The sequence below is a fragment of the Entelurus aequoreus genome, linkage group LG22 (genome assembly GCF_033978785.1).
Source record: "Entelurus aequoreus isolate RoL-2023_Sb linkage group LG22, RoL_Eaeq_v1.1, whole genome shotgun sequence".
NCBI classification, from domain to species: Eukaryota; Metazoa; Chordata; class Actinopteri; order Syngnathiformes; family Syngnathidae; genus Entelurus; species Entelurus aequoreus.
In genome coordinates, this window is record NC_084752.1 from 42,961,313 (window position 1) to 42,981,312 (window position 20,000).

A 20,000-nucleotide genomic window follows, 5' to 3' on the forward strand; every position below is an offset into this window, starting at 1 on the left:
TGATGCACCTGTGTGCCACCACACACACACACACACACACACACTCTGTTAGGCACTTTTCACACACACTACTTATTACACTACTCTACTTGTTACTATACTCTACTTATTACACTACTGTACTTATTACTATACTTATTACACTACTCTACTTATTACACTACTTATTACTATACTTATACAATGCTGCCTGACGCCATGCCTGTGATGATGCACCTGTGTGCCGCCACACACACACACACACACACACACACACTCTGTTAGGCACTTTTCACACACACTACTTATTACACTACTCTACTTGTTACTATACTCTACTTATTACACTACTGTACTTATTACTATACTTATTACACTACTCTACTTATTACACTACTCTACTTATTACACTACTCTACTTATTACACTACTCTACTTGTTACTATACTCTACTTATTACACTACTCTACTTATTACTATACTTATTACACTACTCTACTTACTACTATACTTCTTACACTACTCTACTTCTTACACTACTCTACTTATTACACTACTCTACTTATTACTATACTTATTACACTACTCTACTTATTACACTACTCTACTTATTACTATACTTATTACACTACTCTACTTATTACACTACTCTACTTATTACACTACTCTACTTATTACTATACTTATTACACTACTCTACTTATTACACTACTCTACTTAGTACACTACTCTACTTATTACACTACTCTACTTATTACTCTACTTATTACACTACTCTACTTATTACTATACTGTACTGTATTATACTATACTTATTACACTACTCTACTTATTACACTACTGTATTATTACTATACTTATTACTGTACTGTATTATACTCTACTTATTACACTACTCTACTTATTACACTACTCTACTTGTTACACTACTCTACTTATTACACTACTCTACTTATTACTATACTTATTACTGTACTGTATTATACTCTACTTGTTACACTACTGTACTTATTACACTACTGTACTTATTACACTACTCTACTTGTTACACTACTCTACTTATTACACTACTCTACTTATTACTATACTTATTACTGTACTGTATTATACTCTACTTGTTACACTACTCTACTTGTTACACTACTCTACTTATTACACTACTCTACTTATTACTATACTTATTACTGTACTGTATTATACTCTACTTATTACACTACTCTACTTATTACACTACTCTACTTGTTACACTACTCTACTTATTACACTACTGTACTTATTACACTACTCTACTTGTTACTATACTCTACTTATTACTATACTTATACGATGCTGCCCGACGCCATGCCTGTGATGATGCACCTGTGTGCCACCACACACTCTCTGTTAGGCACTTTTCACACACACTACTTATTACACTACTCTACTTATTACTACACTCTACTTATTACACTACTCTACTTATTACACTACTCTACTTATTACTATACTTATTACTGTACTTATTACACTACTCTACTTGTTACTATACTCTACTTATTACACTACTCCACTTATTACACTACTCTACTTATTACACTACTCTACTTATTACACTACTCTACTTGTTACTATACTCTACTTATTACACTACTCTACTTATTACTATACTTATTACACTACTCTACTTATTACACTACTCTACTTGTTACTATACTCTACTTATTACACTACTCTACTTATTACACTACTCTACTTGTTACTATACTGTACTTATTACACTACTCTACTTATTACACTACTCTACTTGTTACTATACTCTACTTATTACACTACTGTACTTATTACTATACTTATTACACTACTCTACTTATTACACTACTCTACTTGTTACTATACTCTACTTATTACACTACTCTACTTATTACACTACTCTACTTGTTACTATACTCTACTTATTACACTACTTATTACTATACTTATTACACTACTCTACTTATTACTATACTTCTTACACTACTCTACTTATTACACTACTCTACTTATTACTATACTTCTTACACTACTCTACTTATTACACTACTCTACTTATTACTATACTTCTTACACTACTCTACTTATTACACTACTCTACTTATTACTATACTTATTACACTACTCTACTTATTACACTACTCTACTTATTACTATACTTATTACACTACTCTACTTATTACACTACTCTACTTATTACACTACTGTATTATTACTATACTTATTACTGTATTGTATTATACTCTACTTATTACACTACTCTACTTATTACACTACTCTACTTATTACACTACTCTACTTATTACTATACTTATTACTGTATTGTATTATACTCTACTTATTACACTACTCTACTTATTACACTACTCTACTTGTTACTATACTTATTACTGTACTGTATTATACTCTACTTATTACACTACTCTACTTGTTACACTACTCTACTTATTACACTACTCTACTTATTACACTACTCTACTTATTACTATACTTATTACTGTGCTGTATTATACTCTACTTATTACACTACTCTACTTATTACACTACTCTACTTATTACACTACTCTACTTATTACACTACTCTACTTATTACACTACTCTACTTATTACACTACTCTACTTATTACTATACTTATTACTGTATTGTATTATACTCTACTTATTACACTATTCTACTTGTTACACTACTCTACTTATTACACTACTCTACTTATTACTATACTTATTACTGTACTGTATTATACTCTACTTATTACACTACTCTACTTATTACTATACTTATTACTGTATTGTATTATACTCTACTTATTACACTACTCTACTTGTTACACTACTCTACTTATTACACTACTCTACTTATTACTATACTTATTACTGTGCTGTATTATACTCTACTTATTACACTACTCTACTTATTACACTACTCTACTTATTACTATACTTATTACTGTACTGTATTATACTCTACTTGTTACACTACTCTACTTATTACACTACTCTACTTATTACTATACTTATTACTGTGCTGTATTATACTCTACTTATTACACTACTCTACTTATTACACTACTCTACTTGTTACACTACTCTACTTATTACTCTACTTATTACTGTACTGTATTATACTCTACTTATTACACTACTCTACTTATTACACTACTGTATTATTACTATACTTATTACTGTATTGTATTATACTCTACTTATTACACTACTCTACTTGTTACACTACTGTATTATTACTATACTTATTACTGTGCTGTATTATACTCTACTTATTACACTACTCTACTTATTACACTACTCTACTTATTACACTACTGTATTATTACTATACTTATTACTGTATTGTATTATACTCTACTTATTACACTACTCTACTTATTACACTACTGTATTATTACTATACTTATTACTGTACTGTATTATACTCTACTTATTACACTACTCTACTTATTACACTACTCTACTTATTACACTACTGTATTATTACTATACTTATTACTGTATTGTATTATACTCTACTTATTACACTACTCTACTTATTACACTACTGTATTATTACTATACTTATTACTGTACTGTATTATACTCTACTTGTTACACTACTCTACTTATTACTATACTTATTACTGTACTGTATTATACTCTACTTATTACACTACTCTACTTATTACACTACTCTACTTATTACACTACTGTATTATTACTATACTTATTACTGTATTGTATTATACTCTACTTATTACACTACTCTACTTGTTACACTACTGTATTATTACTATACTTATTACTGTGCTGTATTATACTCTACTTATTACACTACTCTACTTATTACACTACTCTACTTATTACACTACTCTACTTATTACACTACTGTATTATACTCTACTTGTTACACTACTCTACTTATTACACTACTCTACTTGTTACAGTGCTCTACTTATTACACTACTCTACTTATTACACTACTCTACTTACTACTATACTTATTACTGTACTGTATTATACTCTACTTACTACACTACTCTACTTATTACTATACTTATTACTGTGCTGTATTATACTCTACTTATTACAGTACTACTGTATTATAACTCTACTTATTACAGTACAGTATTATACTACACTATACTAGTATAGAATCCGGATGAATAAGAATCACAATCTGGATGTGAATCCCATTTTTTGTGCAGCCACAATACACATTGTGATATACTGTACATATACTGTACAATACACATTGTGATATACTGCACATATACTGTACAATACACATTGTGATATACTGTACATATACTGTACAATACACATTATATTATACTGTAAAATACACATTGTAATATACTGTACAATACACATATACTGTATAATACAAATTGTATTATACTGTACAATATACATTGTATTACACTGTACAATACACATTATATTATACTGTACAATACACTTTGTATTACACTGTACAATACACATTATATTATACTGTACAATACACTTTGTATTACACTGTACAATACACATTATATTATACTGTACAATACACATGATATTACACTGTACAATACACATATACTGTATAATACAAATTGTATTATACTGTACAATACACATTGCATTATACTGTACAATACACATATACTGTACAATACACATTGTAATATACTGTACAATACAAATATATTGTACAATACACATTGTATTATACTGTACAATACACTTTGTATTACACTGTACAATACACATCTACTGTATAATACACATTGTATTAAACTGTACAATGTACATTGTATTACACTGTACAATACACATTATATTACACTGTACAATACCCATTGTATTATACTGTACAATCCACATTGTAATATACTGTACAATACACATTATATTACACTGTACAATACACATTGTATTATACTGTACAAAACACATATTATACTGTACAATACACATTGTAATATACTGTACAATACACATATACTGTATAATACATATTGTATTAAACTGTCCAATACACATACTGCACAATACACATTGTAATATACTGTACAATACACATTGTATTATACGGTACAGTACACATTGTAATATACTGTACAATACACATATACTGTATAATACACATTGTATTATACTGTACAATACACATATACTGTATAATACACTTTGTATTATACTGTACAATACACATACTGTACAATACACATTGTATTATACTGTACAATACACATTGTATTATACTGTACAATACACACACTGTACAATACACATTGTAATATACTGTACTATACACATATACTGTATAATACACTTTGCATTGTACTGCACAATACACATACTGTACAATACACATTGTATTATACTGTACAATACACATTGTATTATACTGTACAATACACATACTGTACAATACACATTGTAATATACTGTACAATACACATATACTGTATAATACACTTTGTATTATACTGTACAATACACATATACTGTACAATACACATATACAGTATAATACACATTGTATTATACTGTACAATACACATACTGTACAATACACATTGTATTATACTGTACAATTATGATTGAATATCACAGCAAGAACACTATTGATTTGAAAGGGAAATGGTTAAAATACTGTCAATCAAGTATGTTCAATTTTAAATATTTATAATTATTTAAATTGAATTTGTACTTAAATACATTTTTTTAATAATTTATATTAATATTTATTGTAATCATAAAATAATGCATCCATAAAATTTAAATGTTCATTATAATATACTAACCTTAATTTAAGATACATTTTAATGTAATACAAATAATAAAACTTAAATACAATTGTAATAATTTATATTCATATTTATTGTAATCATAAAATAATGCATGTATAAAATTAAAATGTTTATATTAATAATATTATAATATTAATTTAAAATACATTTTAAATGAATACAAATATTAAAACTTAAATACAATTGTAATAATTTATATTAATATTTATTGTAATCATAAAACAATGCATTTATACAATTAAAATGTTTATATTAATAAACTAATATTAATTTAAAATACATTTTAAATAATACAATTATTAAAAATCAAATACAATTGTAATAATTTATATTAATAATTATTGTAATCATAAAATAATGCATCCATAAAATTTAAATGTTTATATTAATATACCGATATTAATTTAAAATAAATTGAAAATACAAATATTAAAACTTATATACAATTTTAATAATTTATTGTAATATTTATTGTAATCATAAAACAATGCAATCAATAAAATTATAATGTTTATATTAATATACTAATATTAATTTAAAATACATTTTACATTAATACAAATATTAAAACTTAAATACAATTGTAATAATTTATATTAATAATTATTGTCATCAGAAAATAATGCATCCATAAATTAAAATTGTTTTATAATAATAAACTAATATTAATTTAAAATACATTTAAAATAATACAAATATTAAAACTCAAATACAATTGTAATAATTTATATTAATATTTATTGTAATCATAAAACAATGCATCTATAAAATTAAAATGTTTGTATTAATAAACTAATATTAACTTAAAATACATTTAAAATAATACAAATATTAAAACTCAAATACAATTGTAATAATTTATATTAATATTTATTGTAATAATAAAATAATGCATCCATAAAATTAAAATGTTTATATTAATATACCGATATTAATTTAAAATAAATGGAAAATACAAATATTAAAACTTATATACAATTTTAATAATTTATTGTAATATTTATTGTAATCATAAAACAATGCAATCTATAAAATTATAATGTTTATATTAATATACTAATATTAATTTAAAATACATTTTACATTAATACAAATATTAAAACTTAAATACAATTGTAATAATTTATATTAATATTTATTGTAATCAGAAAATAATGCATCCATAAAATTAAAATGTTTATATTAATATACTAATATTAATTTAAAATACATTTTAAATTAATACAAATATTAAAACTTAAATACAATTGTAATAATTTATATTCATATTTATTGTAATCATAAAACAATGCATATATCAAATTAAAATGTTTGTATTAATAAACTAATATTAACTTAAAATACATTTAAAATAATACAAATATTAAAACTCAAATACAATTGTAATAATTTATATTAATATTTATTGTAATCATAAAATAATGCATCCATAAAATTAAAATGTTTATATTAATATACTAATATTAATTTAAAATACATTTAAAATAATATAAATATTAAAACTCAAATACAATTGTAATAATTTATATTCATATTTATTGTAATCATAAAATAATGCATCCATAAAATTTAAATGTTTATATTAATATACTAATATTAATTTAAAATACATTTTAAATGAATACAAATATTAAAACTTAAATACAATTGTAATAATTTATATGAATAATTATTGTAATCATAAAACAATGCATCCATAAATTAAAATTGTTTTTATAATAATAAACTAATATTAATTTAAAATACATTTAAAATAATACAAATATTAAAACTCAAATACAATTGTAATAATTTATATTAATATTTATTGTAATCATAAAATAATGCATCCATCAAATGTAAATGTTTATATTAATATACTGATATTAATTTAAAATACATTTAAAATACAAATATTAAAACTTATATACAATTATAATAATTTATTGTAATATTTATTGTAATCATAAAACAATACAATCAATAAAATTTAAATGTTTATATTAATATACCAATATTAACTTAAAATACATTTTAAATTAATACAAATATTAAAACTTAAATACAATTGTAATAATTTATATTCATATTTATTGTAATCATAAAACAATGCATCCATACAATTTAAATGTTTATATTAATAAACTAATATTAATTTAAAATAATACAAATATTAAAACTCAAATACAATTGTAATAATTTATATTAATATTTATTGTAATCATAAAATAAGGCATCCATAAAATTTAAATGTTTATATTAATATACCGATATTAATTTAAAATACATTTAAAATACAAATATTAAAACTTATATACAATTTTAATAATTTATTGTAATATTTATTGTAATCATAAAACAATGCAATCTATAAAATAAAAATGTTTATATTAATATAATAATATTATTTTAAAATACATTTTAAATTAATACAAATATTAAAAATTAAATACAATTGTAATAATTTATATTAATATTTATTGTAATCATAAAATAATGCATCCATAAAATTAAAATGTTTATATTAATATACTAATATTAATTTAAAATACATTTAAAATAATACAAATATTACAACCCCATTGACTTTGAAGGCTAGGTGAGCCATGAAGTGGGGTCAAAGGTCACATTACGACTGAATGGCACAACAAACACCTGACAGATTTCCGGCAATCAAAGTGTTAGGTCAAAGGTCATTCATGTCCGGCCCAGTCAGCATGCGTGCAAGCTTACCTTTGGTCATGTGACATGGCGATGGAGCGTATGCCGGCGTCGCAGGGCGGGTAGGTGAAGAGCGGCTTGAGGTCGTGCACCTGCAGCACGGAGATGACGCCGCCGTCGCCGCCCGTCAGCAAGTACTGACCGTCACGACTCAGCAGCATGGCCTGCATACAAAACACGCTCTGGTCAGCAAGTACTGACCGTCACGACTCAGCAGCATGGCCTGCATACAAAACACGCTCTGGTCAGCAAGTACTGACCGTCACGACTCTGCAGCATGGCCTGCATGCAAAACACGCTCTGGTCAGCAAGTACTGACCGTCACGACTCTGCAGCATGGCATACAAAACACGCTCTGGTCAGCAAGTACTGACCGTCACGACTCAGCAGCATGGCCTGCATGCAAAACACGCTCTGGTCAGCAAGTACTGACCGTCACGACTCAGCAGCATGGCCTGCATACAAAACACGCTCTGGTCAGCAAGTACTGACCGTCACGACTCTGCAGCATGGCCTGCAAAACACGCCCGAGTCAGGCGCCGCCTTCTCGCTACAAAGATGTCCTCCCCGCTGCGAGGCCAGACGTTTGTACCTCACAAATCACTAAGCGCCATGACGAGGCGCTTTTACGTCCTGCAGGTGCCCCCCTCCCGCCCTCCCCCGACATGTGTGTTGAATAAAAATGTGGTCCGGTGAGGAGGAATGAAACCTAAACCGTGGTTGGGATGACGGAAGACTAAATCAGCGCCGTGTTTTGTTTGCCTGTCATTTCCCAAATGAGAACTTCTGCTTCTCGTCGTACAAAACAAAAAAAAAACGCTGGCAGGCGAACTAATGGCGGCCTCGGATCAACATCCAACGTGGCCGCCGCTGGGGCGTGACGGAGTGCTTGTACTGAACGCACTGATTGTGTCCATTATAGATGACTTCATGTTGGTCCTGTATGTACACACTTCACACACGTACTACACTTACTGCATGATTGTTAGAATAATTATGTCTAAGTTATCACACAACTCTTATGCTTAAGGGCCGTTGCTATAGTTATTATCAATTGTGCTGAAGTTGTACTTTTCTATCTGTGCAAAGGGACAACTTGCGATCCAAAGATTGCGAGTCGTCTCGTATCAGTGTTTGTGTCCAGACCCGGCCTGCTGACTGCCAAGGGCGAACATCGAGTACCGTGACGCAGACAAAGCAGAGACAGGGCGATATCACGAGTGTCAGCACATTTCCATTTCTGAATAGTCATATATTGTGTCTAACTGGGGCTGCTGAAATGACCCCCCCTCCCTTCAGAAGCAGCCTCAGTGATGTAACCAGGGACCTCCCGAATAAATAGAGGAGCACGTGGGCTGTACCTTAGAGCGTAGGTTGGAACTGTAACTGAGTGTGCAAATTGAACTCTGTCTCTGCCCGATTCCTTGCTTCTTGTCTGTTTAATAGATGTCATCAGTGTTTGAACCTGACACCGATATTAGACTTGGACTTCCTTTGATTGTCAATCAAATTTGAACTTTACAGTACAGATGAGAACGAAATGTTGTTGCATTAGCTGGTTGTAGTGCAGGATAAAAGAGCAATAAGGTGCTGCAACCAAAAATGATTCGCGGGCCCGGCCACCGCTGCTGCTCACTGCTCCCCTCACCTCCCAGGGGGTGATCAAGGGTGATGGGTCAAATGCAGAGAATAATTTCGCCACACCTAGTGTGTGTGTGACAATCATTGCTACTTTAACTTGAACTTTTTAGACATAAAATAGATTAGTGTACAGATAAATATATTGCACTTTTGCATATGCATCCACGTTTATGATGTATGTTATATTGTCTTTATAGTCCAGCCAGTTAATCCCTCTTTGGGGGGCAATTGAGGGGATTATTTTGATGCGATGATATACTTTGTCTTTTCTAATTCAACTTTGATCGTATTAGAATTCAACATAAATATGCTCCATAGTAAGAGAGAATAAATACATTAAAGGGGAATAATGTGTTTTGTGTACATAATCTAGCTAACAGGGTTCATAACACTTAGCTGACTAATGCTAACTGCTATGCCTCTGGCACATAGTTGGCTAGATTGTTTGTTTAGTTAGTGAGTGGGTTTAATAGATATAGACAGATAGGAAATAGGACCGAATATACAATTACGCGCATAGAATATTTTTGTTCGTATTGTAACCATTGAATAGAACAGAAGCTAACTGTTAGCCCTTCGGATTTACAAGATTTATAATTACCTAACCAACTAACCAACCAAACGATCTAACCAACTATGTCCCAAAGAAAGCAATTAGCATTAGTAAGCTAAGTATACACCAATAAAAATGTAATATGTTATTCATAATTTGTTTTATATATTTTACATTTGAAAACAAATCTTGAGAGCTAACAGAAGTTAGCTTCTGTGCTAGCCAATTGTCTAAAAGTACTACACGTTTGTCTAAAAGTACTACAGTTTTGTCTAAAAGTACTACACGTTTGTCTAAAAGTACTACACCATTTTGTCTAAAAGTACTACACGTTTGTCTTAAAGTACTACAGTTTTGTCTAAAAGTACTACACGTTTGTCTAAAAGTACTACAGTTTTGTCTAAAAGTACTACACGTTTGTCTAAAAGTACTACAGTTTTGTCTAAAAGTACTACATGTTTGTCTAAAAGTACTACAGTTTTGTCTAAAAGTACTACACGTTTGTCTAAAAGTACTACAGTTTTGTCTAAAAGTACTACACGTTTGTCTAAAAGTACTACAGTTTTGTCTAAAAGTACTACACGTTTGTCTAAAAGTACTACAGTTTTGTCTAAAAGTACTACACGTTTGTCTAAAAGTACTACACCATTTTGTCTAAAAGTGCTACACGTTTGTCTTAAAGTACTACAGTTTTGTCTAAAAGTACTACACGTTTGTCTAAAAGTACTACAGTTTTGTCTAAAAGTACTACACGTTTGTCTTAAAGTACTACAGTTTTGTCTAAAAGTACTACACGTTTGTCTGAAAGTACTACAGTTTTGTCTAAAAGTACTACACGTTTGTCTAAAAGTACTACAGTTTTGTCTAAAAGTACTACACGTTTGTCTAAAAGTACTACAGTTTTGTCTAAAAGTACTACACGTTTGTCTAAAAGTACTACAGTTTTGTCTAAAAGTACTACACGTTTGTCTAAAAGTACTACAGTTTTGTCTAAAAGTACTACAGTTTTGTCTAAAAGTACTACACGTTTGTCTAAAAGTACTACAGTTTTGTCTAAAAGTACTACACGTTTGTCTACGTACATGTTAGCCCTTCAGATTTACAAGATTTATAATTACCTAAGTAACTAACCAACCAAACGATCTAATCAACTATGTCCCAAAGAAAGCAATTAGCATTAGTAAGCTAAGTATACAGCAATAGGAGTGTAATATGTAATATGTTATTTGTAATTTGTTTTATATATTTTACATTTGAAAACAAATCTTGAGAGCTAACAGTTAGAAGTTAGCTTCTGTGCTAGCCAATGGCTACAGTAACTAACTTAGCGTATGGCACTTAGCTGACTAATGCTAACTGCTATGCCTCTGGGACATAGTTGGCTAGATTGTTTGTTTAGTTAGTTAGTTGGTTAAATAGATATAGACAGATAGGAAATCGGACCGAATATACAATTACGCACATAGAATATTTTTGTTTGTATTGTAACCATTGGATAGAACAGAAGCTAACAGTTAGCCCTTCAGATCTACAAGATTTATATTTAACTAACTAACCAACCAAACGATCCAACCAACTATGTCCCAAAGAATGCTAGGCTTATGGCACTTAGCTGACTAATGCTAACTGCTATGTCCCTGGCACATAGTTGGCTAGTTGATCAAATGAATATAGAAAAATAGGAAATAATTAAATTTTTTCTTACCTAATGACGTTTTTTTTCCAAATCATTTTTCCACATCAGACAATTTGGTTCTTTTTTGTTGCTGATAGTCTTGTAGGTGTTTTTTGACCCCAAATGTCAAAGCGAGCTAAGGTTAAAAGTCAGCATTCTGACACAAAACACCTGCTGTGTCAAAGCGCTACAATCCATCATTTGAAAATGTAACTCCTTTCTTTAAACAATTTTAGCCATTTTTCTTTCAATTTGAGAAGCACCTTTTTAGCTCTTACTTCCAAAATGGTGTACACTACAGAATTGGGGTCTTATGGCCACTTATGTGGACACTTATACTGCCATCTGGTGGTGTCAGAAGAGTATAACATACAATGGAATTTGGAAAAAAAAGTGTAAAAATAAGAATTAGCATGTCACTAAACATGATGTACACGTTTGTGTACTTATGGACTAAGTACATCATATGAAAAGATGATTCTTAGTTTTTATTCTAATTAGGGTCCAATAAGCCCAAATAGTAAAGAGAAATAAAAAAAGCATGTAAACAAACAGCTCGGGCCTTAAGAGGTTAAACAATTTTAGCCATTTTTCTTTCAATTTGAGATTTTCCCAAACTGAGGTCAACATTTACTGTGCTAGTGTCCGTGTTACTTGAACCAAAACAATATAAAAAGTTTGTGGTCAAAGATGTGAGGGCATAATTGACCCAAAATGTCTGACTTAGTGGAGTTCAAAGGTCACTGAGGTGCATGCCAGTTATGCTATTATGAATGTTTGCTTATGAGCTAATGGAGTCCATGACCTCGCAGACGCCCAGCAGGAGGCGCCTCGCCGCCAAGCTACATAGGTAAGAGGCCGCCTATAAATCTGTCCTCCAGTGGAACGTCTTGCTCGCTCAGCGGGAGCTAAGATGGCGTCCCGGGCTCTCATGACTTAAAAAAACCACACCAAGCGAAGCTTTTTTTTCTCTCTCGAAATTTGGACGCCCGTGTTTTTGAGTCCCGGGTGGAGAAAGTTGGGATTTATGGAGCGGTTAACGCGCCTCCCGCCCTGACACGGGCGCTTCCTTTCATCAGTCACATGACTCGGCCGTCCCGTCTCCATGCCGACCTACGACCTTGGCGTGTCCGCTCCTCTACAAACTCTTGACATTCCGTCTCTAGTCTACGAGTCTCCTGGAGTCCCTCTGAGAGGAGGTCCCGGCGCCCTCACAAGGTTCATTCCGGAATGTAGCAACAAAAAAAAACGTGAGAGTCGCCAAAGGGGGCGGAGCCATGAGGCGAAGAAAGGAAGGAGGCGAGGGCGAGTCAAGACTTTCAGAAGTACGCCTAAATATTAGAGAATTTTGTCAACATCGTCCGACAAGTTTGGTGATTAGTTAGTACACAAGAGAGTTGAGTCACATCCGAATCGCGATTCTTTATCATCCATCCATCCATCTTCTTCCACTTATCCGAGGTCGGGTCGCGGGGGAAGCAGCCTAAGCAGGGAAGCCCAGACTTTCCTCTCCCCAGCCACTTCGTCCAGCTCCTCCCGGGGGATCCCGAGGCGTCCCCAGGCCAGCCGGGAGACATAGTCTTCCCAACGTGTCCTGGGTCTTCTCCGTGGCCTCCTACCGGTCGGACGTGCCCGAAACACCTCCCTAGGGAGGCGTTCGGGTGGCATCCTGAGCAGATGCCCGAACCACCTTATCTGGCTCCTCTCCATGTGGAGGAGCAGCGGCTTTACTTTGAGCTCCCCCCCGGATGACAGAGCTTTTCACCCTATCTCTAAGGGAGAGACCCGCCACCCGGCGGAGGAAACTCATTTCGGCTGCTTGTAGGTATACCCCACCCCAAATCCAACGCCCTTGACGCAAATCCCATAGGGGTGATGGACGGATGGGCGGCGCCTGAGAGCTGCAGCCTTCCACCATGACCCCGCACTCCCTCCCCTCTGTTGCTAGATATCTGGAGATGTACGTTGTAATATGTACAGTATATGTGTTTTGCTATGAAGTTTTATTTCCCACTCCAGACTGGGCCCCCTTAGGAGCCCAGTCTAGATTGTATTTTTTTTTACCCATCCTTCCCGAGCATTTACCTTTTTCCAATCTTTTACTGCGTTCCTGTTCTGTAACCCTGTACAATGTTTGTTTGTCTAATCTTGAACGGGTTTGTGCTGAAAACAAAGTTTTGTTGTACTTGTGCAATGACAATAAAGACTAGACGGTCCAAAGTCAACAACAACAGGTGTGTGTCCATGGGAAACAAGAAAGTTTGCTGTGTCTTCGCCGAAGTTGCTGGCAGTCTTCAAAGTACCCCAAAACTGCCACAAATGATTGGAGGATGCGGGAAGAACTGTGGACACTCTTGTGATTTGGATCACATCGGACTGTCTTCCCCACAGGATTTTGAAGATCAGTCATAGACAATTTAGAGTGAAAAGCAAACTACCCGTGATCTTGTCCTTTCGGTCATAACCCAAAGGTGAGGATGGGAACGTAGATCGACCGGTAAATTGAGAGCTTTGCCTTCCGGCTCAGCTCCTTCTTCACCACAACGGATCGATACAGCGCCCGCATTACTGAAGACGCCGCACGGAGCCGCCTGTCGATCTCACCATCCACTCTTCCCTCACTCGTGAACAAGACTCCGAGGTACTTGAACTCCTCCACTTGGGGCAGGGTTTCCTCCCCAACCCGGAGATGGCACTCCACGCTTTTCCGGGCGAGAACCATGGACTCGGACTTGGAGGTGCTGATTCCCATCCCAGTCGCTTCACTCGGCTGCGAACCGATCCAGTGAGAGCTGAAGATCCTGGCCAGATGAAGCCATCAGGACCACATCATCTGCAAAAAGCAGAGACCTAATCCCGTGGCCTCCTACCGGTCGGACGTGCCCTAAACACCTCCCTAGGGAGGCGTTCGGGTGGCATCCTGACCAGATGCCCGAACCACCTCATCTGGCTCCTCTCCATGTGGATGAGCAGTGGCTTTACTTTGAGCTCCTCCCGGATGGCAGAGCTTCTCACCCTATCTCTAAGGGAGAGACCCGCCACCCGGCGGAGGAAACTCATTTGGGCCGCTTGTACCCGTGATCTTGTCCTTTCGGTCATAACCCAAAGCTCATGACCATAGGTGAGGATGGGAACGTAGATCGACCGGTAAATCGAGAGCTTTGCCTTCCGGCTCAGCTCCTTCTTCACCACAACGGATCGATACTGAAGACGCCGCACCGATCCGCCTGTCGATCTCACGATCCACTCTTCCCTCACTCGTGAACAAGACTCCGAGGTACTTGAACTCCTCCACTTGGGGCAGGGTTTCCTCCCCAAACCGGAGATGGCACTCCACCCTTTTCCGGGCGAGAACCATGGACTCGGACTTGGAGGTGCTGATTCTCATCCCAGTCGCTTCACACTCGGCTGCGAACCGATCCAGTGAGAGCTGAAGATCCTGGCCAGATGAAGCCATCAGGACCCCATCATCTGCAAAAAGCAGAGACCTAATCCCGTGGCCTCCTACCGGTCGGACGTGCCCTAAACACCTCCCTAGGGAGGCGTTCGGGTGGCATCCTGACCAGATGCCCGAACCACCTCATCTGGCTCCTCTCCATGTGGACGAGCAGTGGCTTTACTTTTAGCTCCTCCCGGATGGCAGAGCTTCTCACCCTATCTCTAAGGGAGAGACCCGCCACCCGGCGGAGGAAACTCATTTGGGCCGCTTGTACCCGTGATCTTGTCCTTTCGGTCATAACCCAAAGCTCATGACCATAGGTGAGGATGGGAACGTAGATCGACCGGTAAATTGAGAGCTTTGCCTTCCGGCTCAGCTCCTTCTTCACCACAACGGATCGATACTGAAGACGCCGCACCGATCCGCCTGTCGATCTCACCATCCACTCTTCCCTCACTCGTGAACAAGACTCCGAGGTACTTGAACTCCTCCACTTGGGGCAGGGTCTCCTCCCCAACCCGGAGATGGCACTCCACCCTTTTCCGGGCGAGAACCATGGACTCTGACTTGGAGGTGCTGATTCCCATCCCAGTCGCTTCACTCGGCTGCAAACTGATCCAGTGAGAGCTGAAGATCCAGGCCAGTTGAAGCAATCGGGACCACATCATCTGCAAAAAGCAGAGACCTAATCCTGTGGCCTCCTACCGGTCGGACGTGCCCTAAACACCTCCCTAGGGAGGCGTTCGGGTGGCATCCTGACCAGATGCCCGAACCACCTCATCTGGCTCCTCTCCATGTGGATGAGCAGTGGCTTTACTTTGAGCTCCTCCCGGATGACAGAGCTTCTCACCCTATCTCTAAGGGAGAGACCCGCCACCCGGCGGAGGAAACTCATTTGGGCCGCTTGTACCCGTGATCTTGTCCTTTCGGTCACAACCCAAAGCTCATGACCATAGGTGAGGATGGGAACGTAGATCGACCGGTAAATTGAGAGCATTGCCTTCCGGCTCAGCTCCTTCTTCACCACAACGGATCGATACTGAAGACGCCGCACCGATCCGCCTGTCGATCTCACCATCCACTCTTCCCTCACTCGTGAACAAGACTCCGAGGTACTTGAACTCCTCCACTTGGGGCAGGGTCTCCTCCCCAACCCGGAGATGGCACTCCACCCTTTTCCGGGCGAGAACCATGGACTCTGACTTGGAGGTGCTGATTCCCATCCCAGTCGCTTCACTCGGCTGCAAACTGATCCAGTGAGAGCTGAAGATCCAGGCCAGTTGAAGCAATCAGGACCACATCATCTGCAAAAAGCAGAGACCTAATCCTGTGGCCTCCTACCGGTTGGACGTGCCCTAAACACCTCCCTAGGGAGGCGTTCGGGTGGCATCCTGACCAGATGCCCGAACCACCTCATCTGGCTCCTCCCCATGTGGATGAGCAGTGGCTTTACTTTGAGCTCCCCCCGGATGGCAGAGCTTCTCACCCTATCTCTAAGGGAGAGCCCCGCCACCCGGCGGAGGAAACTCATTTGGGCCGCTTGTACCCGTGATCTTGTCCTTTCGGTCACAACCCAAAGCTCATGACCATAGGTGAGGATGGGAACGTAGATCGACCGGTAAATCGAGAGCTTTGCCTTCCGGCTCCTTCTTCACCACAACGGATCGATACAGCGTCCGCATTACTGAAGACGCCGCACCGATCCGCCTGTCGATCTCACGATCCACTCTTCCCTCACTCGTGAACAAGACTCCGAGGTACTTGAACTCCTCCACTTGGGGCAGGGTCTCCTCCCCAACCCGGAGATGGCACTCCACCCTTTTCCGGGGCGAGAACCATGGACTCTGACTTGGAGGTGCTGATTCTCATCCCAGTCGCTTCACACTCGGCTGCGAACCGATCCAGTGAGAGCTGAAGATCCTGGCCAGATGAAGCCATCAGGACCACATCATCTGCAAAAAGCAGAGACCTAATCCTGCAGCCACCAAACCAGATCCCCTCAACGCCTTGACTGCGCCTAGAAATTCTGTCCATAAAAGTTATGAACAGAATGGGTGACAAAGGGCAGCCTCGGCGGAGTCAAACCCTCACTGGAAACGTGTCCGACTTACCGCGGGCAATGCGGACCAAGCTCTGACACTGATCGTACAGGAAGCGGACCGCCACAATTCTTAATCATCCCGATCCAAATAGAATCAGGTTGTTGTTTTTTGAGGTTTTTATGGGCGTAATCGTGTTAGTGTGTGTGGCTAATACACGGAAAAATTGTTTTTCTTCTCAAATTTAGTGGTTGCGGCTTAAGAGAGCGAGATATTTTTAAGTGTTGAATCCGTAGTCATGTTCAAAGCAGCTAGTATTTTCTCATGTCGTGACCTCCTGCTAGTAAAACTCTTGTTGAGTCTGTTTAGCTGATCGGAGAGCTGGCTTCTGCAGCTTGTGGGTCCATGGCGAGGACTTCTGTTTTGCTTGATGAGCCGTTTTACTGCCGGCACCTTTTGGAAACAGTTAGGTATGTAAATAAAGGTTTAGAAAATCTTTCTGTGTAAATAACTCATTTCACAACGGTGTGGCTAATATACGGAAAAATTGTTCTAAAAATGTAGTGGTTGCGGCTTGAATCAGAGAGCGCTCTATAGTCCGGGAAAGACGGTAATTTGAAATGAGAATAAGTGGGTGGGGGTGGTTAGTCCACCACCCCCCACCCCCAGGCCTCACCTTGACGCTGTCCTCCACCTGCATGTGGCGCAGCAGCTTGCCGTTGACGCTGAAGACGCTGAAGTGTCCCTTCTCGTAGTAGACCACGCAGTGTCCCTCCGTGGACGCCTGGATGAGGCGGGGCTGCGTGCAGCACTCGGGGCCCTCCAGGGTCCTGAGCAGGTCCCCGTTCATGGAGTGGATCAGGCAGGGTCCCTCTGCACCAATCAAGGAGACACTCGTCAGCCATGGAAGTTAGTTTACCAGCACAATCTGCCATCTTCCCCACTATTTTCCAGTGTGCACAATAAGCCCTGCAGCTCACACAGGAGAACTTTGGAAACAGAATAATAAAGAAAGGGAAAAGGCTTCGCTACACATCTTAATTATTTTTAAAAAAGGATAATTGTATGCAATATCAGTGTATATTTGTATGCCTTTTTTTTTTAATGATCGAGACCCTTGTGGGTCCCCAGGAGACAACTTGAGGGGAGCCCTAAGTGGGGAAAAAATTTAGAGAAAAAATGTGTCTGGGGGGGGCAAATATTTTGACTCAGGGGGCCACATTGGGAGAAAAAATGTGTCTGGAGGGCAAATATTTTGCCTCGGGGGCCACATTGGGAGAAAAAAAGTGTCTGCGGGGCAAATATTTTGACTCGGGGGCCACATTGGGAGAAAAAATGTGTCTGGAGGGCAAATATTTTGCCTCGGGGGCCACATTGGGAGAAAAAAAGTGTCTGCGGGGCAAATATTTTGACTCGGGGGCCACATTGGGAGAAAAAATGTGTCTGGGGGGGCAAATATTTTGACTCGGGGGCCACATTGGGAGAAAAAAATGTGTCTAGGGGGGCAAATATTTTGACTCGGGGGCCACATTGGGAGAAAAAATGTGTCTGGGGGGCAAATATTTTGACTCGGGGGCCACATTGGGAGAAAAAATGTGTCTGCAGGGCAAATATTTTGACTCTGGGGCCACATTGGGAGAAAAAATGTGTCTGGGGGGGCACATATTTTGACTCGGGGGCCACATTGGGAGAAAAAATGTGTCTGGGGGGGCACATATTTTGACTCGGGGGCCACATTGAGAGAAAAAAATGTGTCTGGGGGGAAAATATTTTGACTCGGGGGCCACATTGGAAGAAAAAAATGTGTCTGGGGAAAAATATTTTTGACTCGGAGGCCACATTGAGAGAAAAAAATGTGTCTGGAGGGCAAATATTTTTGACTCGGGGCCACATTGAGAGAAAAAAATGTGTCTGGGGAAAAATATTTTTGACTCGGGGGCCACATTGGGAGAAAAAAAGTGTCTGCGGGGCAAATATTTTGACTCGGGGGCCACATTGGAAGAAAAAAATGTGTCTGTGGGGGCAAATATTTTGACTCGGGGGCCATATTGGGAGAAAAAATGTGTCTGGGGGGGCAAATATTTTTGACTCGGGGGCCACATTGGGAGAAAAAATGTGTCTGCGGGGCAAATATTTTGACTCGTGGGCCACATTGAGAGAAAAAAATTTGTCT

At 37.1% G+C, this 20,000-nt stretch overlaps 1 protein-coding gene across 1 annotated transcript in view; it reads right to left on the bottom strand.

Moving 5' to 3' along the window:
• LOC133639440 (lipopolysaccharide-responsive and beige-like anchor protein) overlaps positions 1-20,000 on the bottom strand; it is a 231,290-nt gene that overhangs the window by 1,170 nt on the left and 210,120 nt on the right. The window contains exons 11-12 of the mRNA XM_062032729.1: positions 18,504-18,700; positions 8,493-8,644 (exon numbers count right to left, since the gene is read on the bottom strand). Of these exons, the coding sequence (XP_061888713.1) occupies positions 8,493-8,644; positions 18,504-18,700 (349 nt within the window). The remainder of the gene's footprint in view (positions 1-8,492; positions 8,645-18,503; positions 18,701-20,000) is intronic.